Genomic DNA, 15,815 nt, shown 5'->3' on the forward strand with positions numbered 1-15,815 from the left:
GGTGCAGTCCCACTCACACGCACGCCACCCCCATCCCTGGCGCTAGGGTCCGTACAGACACCGGCCCCCGTTCTCCACTGGCGTCCGCAGCCTGCCTCCTCCAGTCCCCACTCCCCCAGTCACTGACTCCAGGCTGAGCCCGTTCTCTGGTGGCGGGAAGGCCGCAAGGCCACACAAACAACGTGGCTGTGCCCTGTGCCCCCGCCGGCCCCATGGGCTCCGTCTGTCCCACCGTGGTGCGGTTTCCACCTCCCTGCAGTGTGGCGGTGCCCTGTGACGTGCTGGGACTCTCCCAGGGTCCTGTGCTCCTCACACCTTCTGCCTGGTGTGGCTTCCGGTCTCCCTCCTCCCCATCAGGAGGACCTGTCGCGGCCCCTTCTTCATGCCTGCACCCAGCCCCTGTGGGGTCTTGGCCACTGTGTGTGTTCAGCTGCACTGAGGCCTTCTCCTGCCAGGTCCCCTTCCAGCCCCACCCTCCCCTGCCGCCTCCCCTCCCCCACCGAGAAAGGCAGAGGAGGTTTGGCGGTGCAGGGGCGCTGTGACTGGCACCAGGTTGGAGTTTGCTATGAAGGCCCTGCCCACTCCGGCACTGCCTTGGCTCATGCTGGCAGATACAGGCAGGCCTTGGCTGAGCTGGGGAGAGGGGACCACAGAGACCCCCCGGGTCGGTGAGGGAGTCATGTTGCTTGCATTGCTGCATAGCCGACCAGGGGCTGAGGGCCGTCGGCGTCTCAGCGCGCTTTTCTCTGTGTGCACCTCCCCAGCTGGAGATGACGAAATCTCATTCGACCCCGATGACATCATCACCAACATCGAGATGATTGACGACGGCTGGTGGCGCGGGGTGTGCAAGGGCAGGTACGGGCTCTTCCCCGCCAACTACGTGGAGCTGCGGCAGTAGGCGCCCCGCCCCGGCGTGCACACTGCAGATCGGGCCTGCCTCGCGGTGTTCTCTGGGCTGTCCTGTCCTGTCCTGTCCTGTCCCGGTTTTGATGGTGAGGAGGGGAGTGTCACGTTGCTTTTGTATTTCGTACCTTTGCTGATGCTTCCGATGACGTGTATGCCACAGAATTTGCTAATATATTGTAATCATGTTCCTTGGGAGGACTGTGGTCATTGTTACGCATTCAAGGTGTTGTCTTTTTGCCAAATCGACTGTCCTGTGCAGCCAGTCAGGGGCCTTCCGTTCTGCTGGGGTCGGTCGTGCATGTTGTCCTGTGCCCGTCGTGAGTCCTGGTCCCCAGTGAGTGAGGCTCCAGGGGGCAGAGGAAGGGAGCGTCAGGAGGGCCGGGGTTGCTGCAGCGCCCCTCGGCCCGGCCCGCGTCGGCAGGTGACCGCTCGCTGCCGAGCCTGCGGGTCGTCGTGTGCACCGCGCCGGAGGCTGCTCAGCCCTCCTCCTGTCGCCCCGCCCCGTGAAGTGGCACCTGCTCCCTTTGTTTCCCCTCCCCCACCTCCAGATGGGGCTGCAGTGGCAAAGCTGTGGCCCTGTGACCGGTGGCAGCTGGCACGGGCAGGCGTGGTGCGTGTATGTGGCCACACGGCCACGTGGCTGCGGGAAGGCAGGGGCCTTCTCTGTCGTGGACTGCCAGGCACTTTCTTCCTGCCGTGAAGCCGTGCTGTTTTTGCCAAAATACCATGTTTAATTACGGTAAACTTTGATGGTTGACGTGGCTGATGCCCGAGTTCCTTCCCGAGGTGCCCGTTGGCGGCTCCCCTCAGCTGCCGTGCGCTGGGGTGCTGCCGGCCACTCAGTGCTCGGGAAGGTGCATCCCTCTCCGGGAAGCCAGGAGGCTGGCGGTGCGAGCGGGCACACGGGCAGGTGTCGGCACGGCCCTGCAGAAGCTCCTGCCGGCGCCGGCTGTGGCCGCAACGCACGTGGCCTCTCCGGAGGTGCGTCTCTGCGTAACCCGCGCTTTCCCACAGCTCGGTTGGGTTTATACGCAGCTTACTGCGTCTGGGTTTCTGTAGCACACCTCATAGTCTGATTTTTTACTCAATATTCAGAATAAACTTTTTTTGATCCACCTGGAACATGGTTTGCCTTGGTGTCCAGTGCTTTGTCCTGGGTGGAAGGAGGGCTCCCTGCACCACGTGTTTTCCGAGGGTTCCGTGCGGAACACAAGATGCCATGTTTAGAAGCCAGCCTGAGCCATGACTCCCAGGCAGCCCCCCGCTGTGGCTCACTAGGCTAATCTTCCACCCAGCGGTGCCGGCACACCGGGTTCTAGTCCCGGTCGGGGCGCCGGATTCTGTCCCGGTTGCCCCTCTTCCAGGCCAGCTCTCTGCTGTGGCCCGGGAGTGCAGTGGAGGATGGCCCAGGTGCTTGGGCCCTGCACCCCATGGAAGACCAGGAGAAGCACCTGGCTCCTGCCATCGGATCAGCACGGTGCGCCGGCCGCAGCGTGCTAGCTGCGGCGGCCATTGGAGGGTGAACCAACTGCAAAAGGAAGACCTTTCTCTCTGTCTCTCTGTCTCTCTCTCTCACTGTCCACTCTTCCTGTCAAAAAAAAAAAAAAAGAAAGAAACTTCGGGGAAATGGGTCTGGCCATTCCTGGGAGACAGGAGAGCAGTGCGGGTCACCAACCCTCCGGCTTCACGTTCTTTCCGTGAGGGGCCCGGGCAGACCCTGAGCTGCCACGAGGTCATGGTAAGGTCAGGCCCGGGCTCTGCTACCTGTGGCTGGTCCTCTGTGAGTCTAGGACCCTGTGCTGACAGGGACCCTGGTGCTTTCCCAGGCTGGCCTCTGTCCCCTCACCAGCTGTGTGTCGACCCTGCTGGACAGCCGCCTGGGCCTCCATGGTGGCGCCGGGGATCTGCAGGACTGCAGGTGCAGAACTGGGAAGGCAGCGCTAGCGCTGGCTGTGGTGCTCGCCCCTCCAGCCGTCCCCTGTGCGTCCGCAGTGGCCTCCATCCTGTGGGAACTGACCAGTGATCGCGGTGGGGCCGCTGGGTGTGTGCAGGAGCTGGGAGCAGCACGAGGCAGCCTGGGGCCCCTGCCTGTCAGCGCCCCCCTCGCTTCCTCAGGCCCGTGAACCCAGGTGGTGGTAGGCCCCCGTGACCCCACGACCTGCAGCTCCTGCTCACCGGCTCCAAAGCCGAGCCCCTGCTCTGGGACCTGTCAGGAGCCTGGCCCACGTGCGGTCACGGCGGGAAGAAGGGCTGTCGGCCAGGTGAGTTTGCACCCACCTGTGATGGGTATGGCCTGGCTGGGCCGTGGGCTGTGACGAGGACGTGGGGAGGCGGCCTGGTCTGCCTGTGTCGGTGTGCGTGGACAGGCACTCGGGCCCAGCAGGGGCAGGAACCGCCCCGATGGGTCTGTGTTTTGGCCCTGTCGGTGGCCAGCCGACGGCACAGCGGCAGCCTGGACACGCAGAGCCTCTACCTTCATGCCACCTGCCTGGTCTCACTGGGGTTGTTTTCGAATCACCTCCCCAACTCTGGTCTTGAGGAACACCCCAGGCCCCGGGGCTGGCTCGGTGGGCCAGCAAAGCAGAGGCTGGGGGACAGGAGCTTGGGCCCGTTGCCGCTGCCGTAGGAGATGGACGCGCCGAGCCATCCTGGCCTCCGCGTGCACACGTGCGCCGGGTCCGGAAGATGGGCGTGCAGGGGCCTCTTCACCCCGGGGTGCCAGGGCGTCCTGTTGCTCAGTGCTGACGCAGCGTGTGCTGGGCCTGGAGGCGAGACGGCTGCCCCGGGGTGCCGCCCCTCTGAGAGGGCGTTCAGATGTGATCCAGGAGCCGGGCCACGGTCAGGGGCTCTCCTCAGAGAGGTTCTCCCAGCTCTGCAGGCGCTGCGTGGAAACGCCACGCGAGACGGCGTGGACGCTGGGTGCCTGGGAGCTGTGCATGGACCCTGAGTGGACACTGGGTGCGTGGGAACTGTGTGTGGACCCCTGAGTGGACACTGGGCCTGTGGGAACTGTGTGTGGACCCTGAGTGGACACTGAGCACGTGGGAACTGTGCATGGACCCTGAGTGGACACTGGGCGTGTGGGAACTGTGTGTGGACCCTGAGTGGACACTGGGCCTGTGGGAACTGTGTGGACCCTGAGTGGACACTGGGTGTGTGGGACCTGTGCGTGGACCTTGAGTGGACACTGGACGCGTGGGAACCGTGCATGGACCCCTGAGTGGACACTGGGCGCGTGGGAATTGAGTGGACAGTGGGCGCGTGGGAACTGTGTGTGGACCCCTGAGTGGACACTGGGCATGTGGGAACCGTGTGTGGACCCTGAGTGGACACTGGGCGTGTGGGAACTGCGTGTGGACCCTGAGTGGACATGGCGTGGACACTGGGCGCGTGGGAACTGTGTGTGGACCCTTAGTGGACACTGGGCCTGTGGGAACCGCGTGTGGACCCTGAGTGGACACTGGGTGCGTGGGGACTGTGCGTGGACCCTGAGTGGACACTGGGCATGTGGGAACTATGTGTGGACCCTTAGTGGACACTGGGCCTGTGGGAACTGTATGTGGACCCTGAGTGGACACTGGGTGCGTGGGAACCGTGTGTGGACCCTGAGTGGACACTTGGTGTGTGGGAACTGCGTGTGGACCCTGAGTGGAGATGGTGTGGACACTGGACGTGTGGGAACCGTGCATGGACCCTGAGTGGACACGCTGTGTGTGGACCTGAGTGGAGGCGGCGTGGACACTGATGCCTTGTGTGTGACTCCCAGGGGTTGGAGCACAGACAGCAGGAGGGGGAGGGGGAAGAGTTTGTGCCCAAGTTTTAGTTTGGGAAGATGAGAAAGTCCTGGGAACGGATCGTGGTGGTGATGCACACACTCCCAGTGCCCCTGAGCTGTGGTTAAGGTGGTAGATGGGAGTGGCCAGTGCTGTGGCGCAGTGCGTTAAGCATCTACCTGTGGCGCCAGCATCCCATATGGGCGCGGGTTCAAGTCCCGGCTGCTCCACTTCCTATCCAGTTCTCTGCTATGGCCTGGGAAACCAGCAGAAGATGGCCCAAGTCCTTGGGCCCTGCACCCACATAGGAGACCCAGAGGAAGCTCCTGGCTCCTGGCTTCGGATTGGCTCAGCTCTGGCCATTGCGGCCACTGGGGAGAGAACCAACAGATGGAAGACCTCTCTTTCTGTCTCTGCCTCTCAAGTAAATAAATCTTCAAAAAGATGGGTATTTTACCATGATTAAATTTTAGAAAAAGGTTGATGACTCCTTGTTATCTTGGTGTGTCCAGTGGGGTCCCGAGGGCCTTCAGGAGTGGACGATGGAAGCAGGAGAGGTCAGAGTGACCGGACTTGGCACCACATTTGCTGTCTCTGGAGATGCAGGAAGGGGCCCGCGTGGCATCTTAAGCCAGACCTGGGGTTCACAGTGTCAGAGCCGCGAGCCCTGACACCTGCCTCCCGGGAGACACCTGTCGCTGCAGGGGGCCCTGCTGTCACCCCCGACACACACAGCTGCCCGTGGAGCCGATTCCTGCAGCTCGCTCCAATGCAGCGGCTCTCAGACCCCCCCCCCCATCTCCTGATGGCTCCCAGCGGTGAGAGGAGCTGGTGGCTTTGCAGGGGCCCCCACACCCGTGATTTAAAGTCCTGCACTGGCACCCCAGCGCATTCCGGAATGTTCTTTCCTTCCAGAAACTCCACCGCTGTGCGGCCAGCACCCTGGTCCCCAGGGACCGTGGGTGTCTCCTGGATGGTGTGTCCTGGGCTCCCTGTGCAGAGGGTGGGCCCGCAGTGTTGCCTCTGATGGCACTGCCCCTGCCCGTGTCCACATGGTGCCCGCCCTGCCCGTGTGTGCCCACCCCTGCCTGTGTCTGCGTAGTGCCCGCCCCGCCTATATCTGCGTGGCGCCCACCCCTGCCTGTGTCTGCGTAGTGCCCACCCCGCCTGTGTCTGTGTGGTGCCTCCCCCACCGTGTCTACGTGGTACCCGCTTCGCTTGTGTCTATGTGGTACCCACCCCTACCTGTGTCTGTGGTGCCCACCCTGCCCGTGTCCACGTGGTGCCCACCCTGCCCGTGTCTGTGTCATGCCCACCTCTGCCTGTGTCTGTGTAGTACCCACCTCTGCCCGTGTCTGTGGTGCCCACCCCTGCCTGTGTCTGCATAGTGCCCGCCCCCACCCGTGTCTATGTGGTACCTGCTCCGCTGTGTCTATGTGGCGCCCACCCCGCCTGTGTGTAGTGCCCACCTCTGCCTGTGTCTATGTAGTACCCACCTCTGCCCGTGTCTGTGGTGCCCGTCCTGCCTGTGTCTGCGTGGCGCCCACCCCTGCCTGTGTCTGTGTGGTGCCCGCCCCCACCTGTGTCTACGTGGTACCTGCTCCGCTGTGTCTATGTGGCGCCCACCCCTGCCTGTGTGTAGTGCCCACCTCTGCCTGTGTCGTGTAGTGCCCGCCCCGCCTGTTCCTGAACTTATTTGACTGGCAGAGAGAGAGAGAGGCGGGAGGGGCAGGGGACGTATGTGCCTGTGTGGCCCACCCTGCCCGTGTCTGCATGGCACCTGCCCCAGCCATGGCTGCGTCTGCCTGCCCCACCTGTGTCTGCTGGTGCCTGTGGGTTCCCAGTGGCGGGGGCGGCGGGGGCATGGTGGGGGGCCGGGGCCGGGGCTGTTGGAGCATCGGTGACTCGTGGGTTTGTAGAAGTGGCGCCAGCGCACAGCAGGCGGCGGCTTCTCTCCCCCCTGCACACCTCTCGCTCCCCGCGCGGGACTCCTGCCCGGGACTCGCGAGTTCATCCCACAGGAATTCTGCCCAGGCTGTGCCGCGCTCCCCTCCGACACTCGCTTTCCAAGCATAGCGCATTTATTCGTGTATCTGAAGGGCGTAGGGACAGAGCTGTCTCTCTCTGGTCCGCTCCACAGATGGCCGCGATAGCCAGGGCCCCGTCGCTGCCCCGTGAGTGGTGGGGACCAGATATTTGGGCCGCCGCCTGCTGTCGCCTGGGCGCATTAGGGAGCTGGACCAGAGGGGAGCAGCGGGGACTGGAGCTGGCTCTCGGGGAGGGGTGTGAGCATCCCGATGCCGTGACCCGCGGGTCACACGCCAGCCCCGGACGCAACGTGCTGTCCCCGTCTCTGGTTCTTTCTTAGGCCCTCTCGAGAGCGCCTGTGGGGACAAAGAGCCAAGACTGAGTGGTTGGCGACAGGAAAGGCCAAGGCCTGGGGGGGCCAGCCCCCCTCTGTGGGGTGGAACCCAAAAGGGGCGGAGGTTCAGTGAGACGCCGCCCGCCTCGGCCACGAGGTGGCGCCATCGGCTCAGGGCCACACTGCAGCCCTCTGGATTGAGCTGGCTGTCAGTTTCCTGCCGGGTTCCTGCTGCTTTGCCTGGGAACGGGGGACACGGGGACGACACAGACTCCCGGCTGCAGGGTGGGGTGGGCACGGGGTTTCCGTCTGGGGTGACAGAATGTACTGGAACAGCTACCCTTGTGGCTGTACCGAGTATGCCAAGGGCAACAGGTCATGGTAGAAGGAAACCGGCCGGCGCCGTGGCTCACTAGGCTAATTCTCCGCCTAGCGGCGCCGGCACACCGGGTTCTAGTCCCGGTCGGGGTGCCGGATTCTGTCCTGGTTGCCCCTCTTCCAGGCCAGCTCTCTGCTGTGGCCCGGGAGTGCAGTGGAGGATGGCCCAGGTGCTTGGGCCCTGCACCCCATGGGAGACCAGGAAAAGCACCTGGCTCCTGCCATCGGATCAGCACGGTGTGCCGGCCGCAGCGCGCCGGCCGCAGCAGCCATTGGAGGGTGAACCAACGGCAAAGGAAGACCTTTCTCTCTGTCTCTCTCTCTCACTGTCCACTCTTCCTGTCAAAAAAATAAAAAAATAAAAAAAAAAAGAAGGAAACCAGGCGAGTGCTGAGGCCCGAGGTCCATGTGGGAACAGACTGCCCTGTGCTGTACCAGGCAGAGGCCCCGGCACGCGGAGGAGGGAGGGCGGTGCAGGGGGAGCTTCCGGGACCGCAGAGCTGAGCCGGGACTGGAAGAAGAGGCAGCAGGGCGCCGAGAGCGGAGCAGGCTCCAGCCGAGCCGAGAACGGAGCCGTGGCTCCTGTTCTGGCACTGATGGCAAAGGAAGTGCCGATCTAAAACTGGGACCGAGACCCCGCCCCTGCAGCCCTGTGGTCAGTGTGCCCCCACCGGCTCCCCCACAATGCCCCCACGTCCTCTCCTTCTCTGGGTGACCTGGGCTAGTGAGGTGGCGCCAAGCAGGCTGTGAGCTGGGGAGAAGGACCCGCCGGCGGCCGGCCTGGCTGAACCCAGGCCCCAGCTGCGCCACAGCCGCACCTCTATAGCACATACTCACTCCTGGCTCATTCCTCAAGTCCCTGGTGGTCCGGGGCTGGGCGTGGGCACTGCCATCCGGGTCTCTTCACTCGGGGGCCCAGAGCCCAGCATTTCAGCCGTCCCTGCCGCCTCCCCGTGTCTGTATTAGCAGGAAGCAGGTCTCAGGACTCGAACCCAGGCTCTGGTGTGGGGTGTGCGCTTCCTAATGGCCCCTTAACCAGGCTGGGCCAGTTTTTTTTTTTTTTTTTAAGATTTTATTTATTTGAGAGGTAGAGTTATAGACAGTGAGAGGAAGAGACAGAGAGAGAGGTCTTCCATCCGCTGGTTCACTCCCAAAGTGGCTGCCATGGCTGGAGCTGCGCTGATCTGAAGCCAGGAGCCAGGAGCTTCTTCCGGGTCTCCCATGTGGGTGCAGGGGCCCAAGCACCTGGGCCCTCCTCCACTGCTTTCCCAGGCCACAGCAGAGAGCTGGATCAGAAGAGGAGCAGCCGGGACTGGAACCAGCGCCCGTGTGGGATGCGGCGCTGCAGGCGGAGGATAACCCGCTGTGCCACGTGCCGGCCCCTGGGCCAGTCTGTGATCGTGGCCAGCCTGCTTCCGCGTCACCTGAGCTTGTGGAGGTAACGGTGCATTTGCTGCACCTGTGAGGACCAACACAGCTCTTGCCCGCGCCTGGGCGGGTGGCCGGCCCGGGAGCTCTGTGTGAGCCCTGGTGGCCGCCAAGCTGGTTTGCGAGTCCGCCTGCCCCGGGCAGCTGGCATTGTCCTCCTCTGACCGGGGCCTGCAGAGAGCCACATCCGCAGTTTGGACGGATGCGTTCCCGCAGTGTGGCAGTGTCTCTCTGGGCTGTGATTTTGGTGTCGAGCCTGGCCAGACCCTAACTCCTGAAGATTTTCCCTGATTTTTTATTTATTATTTTTTTGCTTGGGTTTTATGGGTTTACACCTCCACTTACAACCCATTTGGAGTTAGTTCTGTAACAGGTGCGAGACTCGGGTCAAGGTTCACATGCGGGGCTGTGGCCCAGCCGTGGCCCCAGCACTGTGAGTTGCGAAGACTGCGCAGTGGTTTGGTCTCCTCCGGGGGTCCCCGTGCCAGGGGCCCAGGCCCCGAAGCCTTGTGTGAACGGTCAGCGGATGAAGGTGGGGCCGGGCTGCGGGGAACCATGGTGGCTGCTGCAGAGAGGCCGAGAGCACACGGAGCAGAGCGGGCTCCTCTCCCCTGCCTCCTGGCTCGCCTGGGACGCTCTCTGCACACCTGCTCCGCCCCAGGCCCGGGAGCTGCCCACTGGCGGGCTGTGGACTCCCCGAGCCGGCACGGCCGTCCTTCCTGGAAGGAGCCTGGGAAAGCAGCAGAGGATGGCCCAAGTGCAGTCCTGCACCTGCGTGGGAGACCAGAGGAAGCTCCTGGCCCCGGCTGTTGCAGCCATCTGGGGACTGAACCAGCCGATGGGCGATCTCTCTCTCTCTCGCTCTGTCTTTGTAACTCTGCTTTTCAAATAAATAAATCTGTTTAAAAAAAAAAAACACAAAAACAAAAATGAAACTTTAAGTCTGCTTCAGGGAGGGACTGATGCTCCGTGAAGACCCCATCCTCATACCTGGTTCACTCCCCTGGCGCCCCCGTCGGCGCCCCGGCCTGCGGCCCGCTCCGCCTGCTTTCCCAGGCCACCAGCAGGGAGCTGGATTCGAACTGGCGCCCATATGGGATGCCTGAGTCATGGGCGGCGGCTTCCCCTGCCACACCGCAGCCCTGGCCCCTCTTGGCAAATTTTGAATTTCGGAAGAATTTTTGATTTGCACAGAAGTTGCAAGTTCGATAAGAGTTCCCCTATGTCCTCTCTCCAGTTTTCTCCCGAGGTGGACACCGCACGGGACCGTGGTGCGCTCGCCAACGCCGCGCTGCTACCGAGTGGCAGGTCTTTGGCGCTCTCGTCTCACCCTGAATGCCCTCTGCGTGTCCCAGGGGCCGAGGCAGGACCCCACCCTCTGTTTGGAAGAGCGTTTGTCTCCGTGCGACCCAGACTTGCTGAGATGCGGTCTGTGCGCCGTGGGCTGCTCCGCACAGGGCGTCTGTCCAGGGGCCCCCGGTGTGTGACGTCACTGCTGTCCACACCCGCTGTAGTCGCTGCCCGGGCAGGGCCACCACCCAGCTACCTTTTGTCTCAACGCACCTGCCCGTGGGACGATTTCTGTGAAATGGAATCTCCCCCGGTGGTCATGTCGGACTGGCTGCGTCTTCACTTAGCCTCATGCTGGAAAACATTGTGTGTTTTCTTTTTAAAAAATATTTATTTGAAAGGCAGAGTTAGAGAAAGAGAGAGAAGTCTTCCATCAGCTGGTTCACTACCCTGCTGGGAGTAACGGCAGGGGCTGGGCCAGGCAGCTTTCAGGAGCCAGGAGCTCCGTCTGGGTCTCCGATGTGGGTGCAGGGGCCCAAGCACTCGGGCCATCGTCCGCCGCTCTCCCAGGAGCCTCAGCAGGGAGCTGGATCAGAAGTGGGGCAGCCGGGACTTGAACTGGCGCCCATTTGGGATGCGGCCTAACCCGCTGCACCGCAGTGCCCGCCCACTGAGTTTTAATGTAATTTTAATGGAAGACTTTGTAGTTTTAGAGCAGCTTCACGTTCACAGAAAAATCGAGAGGAAAGCACAGAGTTGGAGCCCCCCCATTCCCGCCTCCCCGCACAGAGCAGTGCGTTTGCGACGCGCGGGCTCAGGGTCGGAGTCGTCGCTGGCGACCTGGCTGCCACCAGGGCACCATGCAGAGTCCCGGGCCCTTCGGAGAGGCCTGGAAAATGGAAAAAACCACGAGTGGATTCCAACGTTCTTTTGCACCAAAATAAGCTTCTCGTTTAATACTTTCCTCAAACTTTTAAACAATTTCTGTTTGAGAGGCAGACAGGCAGAGCTGCCGTCCGCGGGTTCACCCCTTGAACGCCTGCAGTAGTCAGCGCTGGGCCTGGCGGAGTGAGGGCGGAGCTGGGATGGGGGCGGGGCTGGGAGTGTGGGCGGAGCTGGGATGGGGCAGGGCTGGGAGGGGGCAGCTGGGAGTGTGGGCGGGGCTGGGAGTGTGGGCGGGGCTGGGAATGAGGGCGGGGCTGGGAATGAGGGCGGGGCTGGGAATGAGGGCGGAGCTGGGTGTGGATGGGGCTGGGAGTGAGGGTGGCGCTGGGAGTGGGGGTGGGGCTGGGAGTGGGGCTGGGAGTGGAGGCAGCTGGGAGTGAGGGCGGGGCTGGGAGTGGAGGCAGCTGGGAGTGTGGGCGGGGCTGGGAGTGAGGGCGGGGCTGGGAGTGACGTAGGGGCTGGGAGTGTGGGCGGGACTGGGAGTGAGGGCGGGGCTGGGAGTGAGGGCGGGGCTGGGAGTGAGGGTGGGGCTGGGAGTGAGGGTGGGGCTGGGAGTGGAGGCAGCTGGGAGTGTGGGCGGGGCTGGGAGGGGACAGCTGGGAGTGTGGGTGGGGCTGGGAGTGGAGGCAGCTTGGAGTGTGGGCGGGGCTGGGAGTGAGGGCGGAGCCTGGAGTGTGGGCGGGGCGGGGATGGGGCAGGGCTGGGAGTATGGGCGGGGCTGGGAGTGTGGGCGTGGCTGGGAGTGGAGGCAGCTGGGAGTGAGGGCGGGGCTGGGAGTGGGGGTGGGGCTGGGAGTGGGGGTGGAGCTGGGAGTGAGGGCGGAGCTGGGAGTGGGGGCGGAGCTGGGAGTGGGGGCGGAGCTGGGAGTGGGGGTGGGGCTGGGAGTGGGGGCGGAGTTGGGACTCATGCTTGGGCAGTGCACTGTGGGGTCCTTGTTATCTGCTAGGCCAAGCACCCAGCCTGGTTTGCTCCCTGGGGTTTTAACCTCCCAGGGGGCCGCTGTCCTGCACGTGCTCACCCCTCCCCTGGATGATTTTTAGAGACTGATTTATTTGAACAACATGAAGAGAGGGAGGTCAAGACCTTTCATCTGCTCGTTCACTCTGGCCACGGTCGCCCACGGCCAGGGCTGGGCCGAAGCCAGGAGCCAGGAGCTCCATCCTGGTCCCCCACGTGCATGGCAGGGACCCGAGCACTGGGGCCGTCCCCTGCTGCCCGCCCAGCTCCATGAACCGCAGTGTGGCTGGAAGTGGAGCAGCCAGGACTTGAACCTGCGCTCCCATATGCGATGCTGGTGCCGCAAGGGGAACTCTGGATGGAGCGTGTGTGCTGCGTGTCCCTCGGCGTCACGCGGTGAGCGTGAATGATCCATGGCCACGGACGTCCGCTCGGGGCCCCCCAGCACCACCGGGTAGGAGCCAGGCGCCGGGGAGTCACGTTTCCAGGGAGCACCGATTTCCCCGGCGCGGGGACTGTTCCCGGCAGGCTTGGAAACGCCGTGGGAGCCCGCGGGTGCAGAGGGCGCTGGGTCCCGGTTTCCACGGGGATTCGCGCATTTCTGCTGGTGGACGCCTGCGTCGCTCGTTAACCACAGAAAGAACCACAAAGGCCGGGCACCGGGCCCGGCTGGGGGTGGGGTGGAAGGGGAGAGAGAGAGGAGGGGGAGGCCGGCGGTTCGGTCCAGGCCCCCCGCGTGGAGAGCGGAGGCTTGATCGCCGGAGCGCCACTGCGGGGCCCGGGGCTGCAGTAGCCGGAAGCAGCCGGAAGGAAGCTGCACTGGGGTCCGGGCCAGGCCGTGGTGTGGGCGCGGGCATCCCAGCGGCGAGGCTGAACGCCTGCTCCCGAGACAACCCGGCCGGCTGGCGCTGTGGCACGGCGGGTCGGGCCACCACTGGCAACGCCAGCGTCCCGCTCTGGAGCCCTGGTCTGCGCCCGGCTGCCCCGCTTCCCGTCCGGCTCCCTGTCGGTGCGCCTGGGAAGGCAGCAGAAGACGGCCGAGCGCTCGGGCCCTGCGCCGTGCACGAGGCCCGGATGGGGGTGTGGGCTCCTGGCCCGGCCCTGGCCCATCTGGGAGTGAAGAGTCCCACTCTCTCTCTGCGCCTCTCCCCTCTCTCCTCTCTCCCTGCTTGCCAAATAAATAAGACGGTGCCTCTGAGGACGGCAAACGGCCCAGCGGCGTTCGGGGAGCCGGGTGGGCTCTGCAGCCCCTCTGAGCTCGGCTGTGCCTGGGGTTCCCCAGGCCACGCGGCTGGCGCGCGGGGGGGGGGGGCTCTGCTGCAGGAACCGGGTGCTCCAGCTGCGCAGGTGGGGGCCAGGGCGTCCCTGCTGCTAGCCCGGGCACCTGTGGACATGCGGGCCTGGGAGCCGTGGGGGCCGCGCCCTGCTGCGAGTGTCACCCGGCGGCTGTGGACCCCTGTGGCCCGGGCCGCTCCCCCCGCTGGGGGGGGTCCCTGTGCTCAGAGAAGGGGAGGCGTGGGCCCGGAACCTGCCCCTCTGGGCTGCCCGCGCACCCGGGGCCCTGGGAGGAGCCCTCTGCGGGCAGGGGAGGCGGTGGTGGTGTTTCCCGGACCCAGCGGCTTGATCTGGTGCGGGCCCCAAGGAACCGAAGACGGCGCTCAGGAAAAAGGCGCCCACAGCAGCAGCAGCCCGAAGCCCGGAGGCCCTGTGTCCACCGCTGAGACGGCCCATCCCGCGGTGGGGTGCCACCGCGCAGGCTACAACACGGGGGACCTCGGGACCGCGCCCACAGAGGCAAACGCATGGGGACGCTAAGGGCGGGGGAGGGGCCGCGGAGGGGTCCCGGGTTTCCACCTGGATGAGCTGGCGACGGCGAATGCCACTGGAATGTCCCCTTGCTCGGCAAGGACTCTCCCGTGGCCGTGCCGCCCACGGCCCTCTGCCTGCTAACACGACCCCCATTTTGTTTCCGGTGCCCCTTACATCCAGGGGTGACCGTGGACCCCGCAGTGGCTGCTGACATGTTGGTGAACACCCCTGGGGGAGCGCTGGCCTCTCCGTTCAAGGAGACCCACGTGGCTGTCAGGGTTCTGCCCTTTCCTCCTGCTCTGTGAGAAAATGCGATGTGCGGAGTGGCAGCAGCCTTTGAGTGCTGTGAGGTATGCAGTGTGAGGGGACACCCCGGGCGTCTCGGACGCGAGGCTGGGGAGCGGTCAGACGGACCCCGGCCTCCCCGAGTGGGCAGCTTCGAGATGGACCGGCCCTTGTCTAAGCCAGGCTGCCCGCTGGTGCGCCCCTCGCCTCGTTCCGGCAGTGCCCGCGGGGTCCGGCCCGGCGGCTCTGAGCCCGGGAGCGCGCGTGGACGGGAGCGCGGGGTGGGCGGGCCGGGCCGCGGCTCCAGGCAATCCCGCTGCCTCGCACTGCGCACCCAGCGCCTTCGGGGGATGTTGAAACCCACAACTGTAACGATAAGAAAAACGAGCCTCAGACAGGCGCACCCCAGCGGGAGGGAGGGCCGCGTCCCCTCCCCGGGCCGCCTGTGCCCCCAGCTCCCAGCATGCACCTGCGCTGCGCCGCGTGGCGTGCGGCTGGCCCAACAGCCCACGCATTGGCTGCAAGCTGCCCCGCCCACTGCAGCTGAGCCAATCACGAGCCCACGCCGTTTGCCAGTGATTGGTCCACCCAGGGCACGTGAAGGGTTGGGCCCAGCATGCTCTGCGCGTCTCCCTCACGCGTGAGGCGGCGGCAGGCGGGAATGGGGGCCGCGCTGAGGGCGGGCGCCGAGGGCCCGGCTCCGCTCCGCGCCGCGTCCTGCCCGCCATCCCCGCGAGCGGGCCCAGCCTCGGCGCGTGTCCTCGCGGCCCTGGCGGGGAGCGCGGGCCGGCGGGAAGGAGGGCGCACCTACCCGGCACTTACCGGCTCAGGTGAGAAGCGGCGAGGCGGCGGCGCGGGTGCGGGCCGGGTCCTCGCGGGCGGCCCTCCTGGCGCCGGGAGCTTCCTCAGGTGGGCTGGGGTCAGCCCGGGCGCGGCATGTGGTGGGGGGCGGGCGGAGCTCTGTGCTCCGGGAGTCCAGAACTTTCCGAGTCCAGCAGGGTCGTGGCCGAGCCAGCGCTGCCTGGCGGTGCCGACGGCCTGCAGGGGCTCCGGCGAGCAGTGCCGCGGACGGGCGAGGCCGCGAGGTGCGCGGGGCGCAGGTGGAGCGGGTGCGGCTCCGCCCGGCGAGGACGCGCCGCGTGGCTCCCCCGTGGCGCTCAGCCTGGCCTGTGTGCAGGGGACGCGGGTTCTGTGATCCCCGGGCCCGGGTCTCCCTGGTGTCTGCGTGGCCTTGGGGGTGGGGGGGCAGTGGGCGTGCGTGGCCTTGGGGGTGGGGGGGCAGTGGGTGGTGGGCGAGAGCAGCCGGGCCGGGGGCGGGGGCTGTGCGGGGGCTCCTGCCTGTGTGTGGGGGTGACCCCCGGGCCCGGGGTCTCCCTGGTGTCTGCGTGGCCTTGGGGGGGGGCAGTGGGTGGTGGGCGAGAGCAGCCGGGCCGGGGGCGGGGGCTGTGCGGGGGCTCCTGGCTGTGTGTGGGGGGTGACCCCCGGGCCCGGGTCTCCCTGGTGTCTGCGTGGCCTTGGGGGGGCGGTGGGCGAGAGCAGCCAGGCCGGGGCCGGGGGCGGGGGCTGTGCGGGGGCTCCTGGCCGTGTGTGGGGGTGACCCCGGGCCCGGGGTCTCCCTGGTGTCTGCGTGGCCTTGGGGGGGCGGTGGGCGGTGGGCGAGAGCAGCCGGGCCGGGGCGG

The 15,815-nt window shown here is 65.6% G+C and overlaps 1 protein-coding gene and 1 long non-coding RNA gene across 5 annotated transcripts in view; both read left to right on the top strand.

The window, feature by feature from the left end:
* CTTN (cortactin) overlaps positions 1–2,031 on the top strand; it is a 31,673-nt gene extending 29,642 nt beyond the window's left edge. For all 4 annotated transcript variants that reach the window (XM_089307120.1, XM_051839159.3, XM_051839161.3 and 1 more), the window contains one exon: positions 765–2,031. In XM_089307120.1, the coding sequence (XP_089163246.1) occupies positions 765–901 (137 nt within the window). In that variant the 3' untranslated portion in view covers positions 902–2,031. The remainder of the gene's footprint in view (positions 1–764) is intronic.
* A 513-nt stretch (positions 2,032–2,544) lies between these two features.
* On the top strand, positions 2,545–5,607 carry LOC149128238 (uncharacterized). The gene is made up of 3 exons (XR_016212183.1): positions 2,545–2,827; positions 3,025–3,170; positions 4,925–5,607. It is a non-coding gene; the product is annotated as an uncharacterized LOC149128238 (long non-coding RNA).
* Positions 5,608–15,815: the final 10,208 nt, after the last annotated feature.

This window comes from Oryctolagus cuniculus, chromosome 1 (assembly GCF_051225735.1).
Source record: "Oryctolagus cuniculus isolate XC-2025 breed Fujian yellow rabbit chromosome 1, ASM5122573v1, whole genome shotgun sequence".
Taxonomy (NCBI): Eukaryota; Metazoa; Chordata; class Mammalia; order Lagomorpha; family Leporidae; genus Oryctolagus; species Oryctolagus cuniculus.